The sequence below is a fragment of the Athene cunicularia genome, unplaced genomic scaffold, assembly GCF_003259725.1.
Source record: "Athene cunicularia isolate RWA unplaced genomic scaffold, athCun1 SCF_38, whole genome shotgun sequence".
Taxonomy (NCBI): Eukaryota; Metazoa; Chordata; class Aves; order Strigiformes; family Strigidae; genus Athene; species Athene cunicularia.
The window spans coordinates 62,231-64,907 of NW_020799466.1; the positions used below are offsets into that span (position 1 = coordinate 62,231).

At 54.3% G+C, this 2,677-nt stretch overlaps 1 protein-coding gene across 1 annotated transcript in view; it reads right to left on the reverse strand.

Moving 5' to 3' along the window:
* The window catches only part of LOC113490842 (electroneutral sodium bicarbonate exchanger 1-like), a gene marked incomplete at its 5' end in the record, with an annotated part of 16,675 nt that extends 14,148 nt beyond the window's left edge, over positions 1 to 2,527 (reverse strand). Inside the window, 4 exons of the mRNA XM_026867438.1 lie at positions 737 to 870; positions 1,004 to 1,178; positions 2,041 to 2,132; positions 2,309 to 2,527. Of these exons, the coding sequence (XP_026723239.1) occupies positions 737 to 870; positions 1,004 to 1,178; positions 2,041 to 2,132; positions 2,309 to 2,527 (620 nt within the window). The remainder of the gene's footprint in view (positions 1 to 736; positions 871 to 1,003; positions 1,179 to 2,040; positions 2,133 to 2,308) is intronic.
* Positions 2,528 to 2,677: the final 150 nt, after the last annotated feature.

A 2,677-nucleotide genomic window follows, 5' to 3' on the forward strand; every position in this document is an offset into this window, starting at 1 on the left:
GGGGGGGGGCTGCAGGAGCAGAGACCAGTTATTTCATTATCATCATTTAGCAATTATCTAATGGAGGCTAATTGAGGTCATGGAGCTGGTGTGGAAGGTGGTGTTCTCCCCCATCACCCTCATGCCCCAACACTGGAACCAGCTGGTTCTCTGCCCAGTCACCTGCTACCAGCAAGCTGGGGCTTAATAATCAACTTAATTGCAGTAAGGGTGGTACATCTCATGTTAAAGTCACCATGACAGAAGGACTGTCGTGGAAATAGCCATTTCACATGCAAAGCTCCTACATTTTCAATAAAATCATCAAAGCTCTAAGTGTAATCAGAAAACTATTTGGATATTTGAGCAAAATATCTTCCATCTCCCAGCAAAACCCGGGCTAAAAAGCACCTGCTTTTGCACTCAGAGAAAAGCAAGTCTTCCCTCCTCCCCAAACCAGACTGATTTGTCTCATCATCCTTGTGCAGCCCATCTTGGGCACCCACACTCTTGTGGCTTCTCCTCCTCCCGCTGCTGCACTTCAGCCCTAGAAATCCCAAACCCCCCATCCGCCCTTCGGAGGCCGAGGGCTCTTGCGCCATCACATACTAAAGCAGCAGCAGGCAACGTCTCGGACACAGAACACAGCTTAAATCTAACAACTACCACCAAAAAAAATAGAAGAAAAACATCTTTTCTCCATCACTGCTGCCTTGTGGCAGCTCTGGCAGCACCCAGCCGCGGCAGGCAGCCTTACTTGCAGAATTTGTAGAGGATCTTCTCGAAGACAAGGACGGGTCCGGTGCTGCCGAGGATGGTGAGGGGTTGGCCGGCAAAGAGGGAATACACCACTCCGGTCATGGATGCGCCCAGCAACGACTCCATGGCACTCTGTCCAGGGAAGAGGCAGGTCAGGGAATAAATCATGATGGAAAAAAACAAAACCAAAGCAAATTCACTGCAGCAAGGACTTTTGCACGAGTGTAACCCTCCCCCGTGCCACCCAACAGAGATTGGTGCTCACGATGTGGCCGTCGGTCGCCTCCCCCAGCAGCCCCCCGAAGGTGATGACGGGGGACATGCAGGCACAGTAGAGGAAGAGGAAGGACGCCAGACACTGCAGCCTCAGCCCATCCCGAAAATCGCTCCAGAACCACGGGGCTTTCCGCTTCACATCCCGGATCAAACCTCCAAAGAGCCTGGAGGAAGGGACAATAAAAACAGATTGTTCTTGTGGAAGAACACATGGAGTTTGCTCTACTGCAGAAGGGCCCTCACAAGCGCTGCTCCACAGAAGCACTCGCCTCCTCCCATTTCATACCCAGTAGAAACAGGCCCACAAACACACCCCTCCAACCAAAAGAAAAAGGACCCAACCTGAGAGCCTCTCCCCTCTCCCTGCAACAGCCCCATGCTTTGGGAAGCAGCAGATCTCTGCCTGGAGGCACTTGCACATCTGCTCCCACCCCACATCAGGAAAACCTGTGTGCAGTGATGCTGTGGCTGAGCCCAGCTGCCCAGATCTCCCACCTGCCCAGACCAGGGGACCAAGCTGGTAATGTGGAGCCCCTTCACTCAGTCAACTAACCCAGAAACCTGCTAGAAGGGAAGGTGCCTGCTCAGCTCTGAGAGTCAAACAGAAAAAAACAGAGTCACAGAATCACTCAGGTTGGAAAAGCCCCTCGGGATCATCGAGTCCAACCCTCAGCCCGAATCTACAAAGTTCCCCCCTACCCCACATCCCCCAGCTCATCCCAACGGCCCTGAAACCCCCCAGGGATGGGGACTCCCCCCTCCCTGGGCAGCCTGTTCCACTCTCTGACCACTCTTCCATGAAACATTTTCTCCTCCTGCCCAGCCTGACCCTCCCCTGGGGCAGTTTCCAGCCGTTCCCTCTTGTTCTGCCCCTGATCCCCTGGGAGCAGAGCCCAGCTCCAGCCTCTCCACAACGTCCTGTCAGGAGCTGCAGAGAGGGATGAGGGCTCCCCTCAGCCTCCTCCTCCTCACACTGAACAGTCCCAAACTCTTGATACTAAAACCCCAAACTGTTAAAGCTCACACCTTCCCGTCCGCTCCAGCTCCGGACCACTGTGTTTCTCCGGCTTGCTGTGAGAAGCACTGTCATCAGGAGCTCCTGGCACCTTCCTTTTTTGCTGTTGAAATGGAAGTAGGATAAAGGGATGGATTTGCAAGCCCTGGCTTGCCTTGCTTCTGCTCTGGGAACGTGACTGTGTCAAACCAGACACTGGGAATTCGGGCCCTGAGCAGCATCCCCAAGCGAGCTGACGTCCTGCCCAGCCCCCCTCGCGCCTCCCTGCACAGCACCCACCTGCGAAGGGACGTTTTTTGGGGGCTCGATTCGGATCGATGGATCCCACTCTCCTGGCGGCAAGACCGTGACCTGATCCAGGAACTCGTCGATGCCAGCCACGAGGTCAGCCCGGTTCTTGGCTTTATAGGCCACGTCATGGAAAACCTGCCGACAGGAGACAACCTGGTGAGAGGACAACCCATCCCGGACAGCCTGAGCTGTGCAATACGCTCTTGGCTAAACACAAGACGATTCTTCCCCACATTTCCTGTTGCAAATGGCAGGAAATATTCCCCCAAAAGGAAAAATCTGTGCATCATGCTATCTGCACTCATCTGCATGAGGCTCTGTCCCCCATGGCACACCACAGCCTTTCCCTTCGAGAAC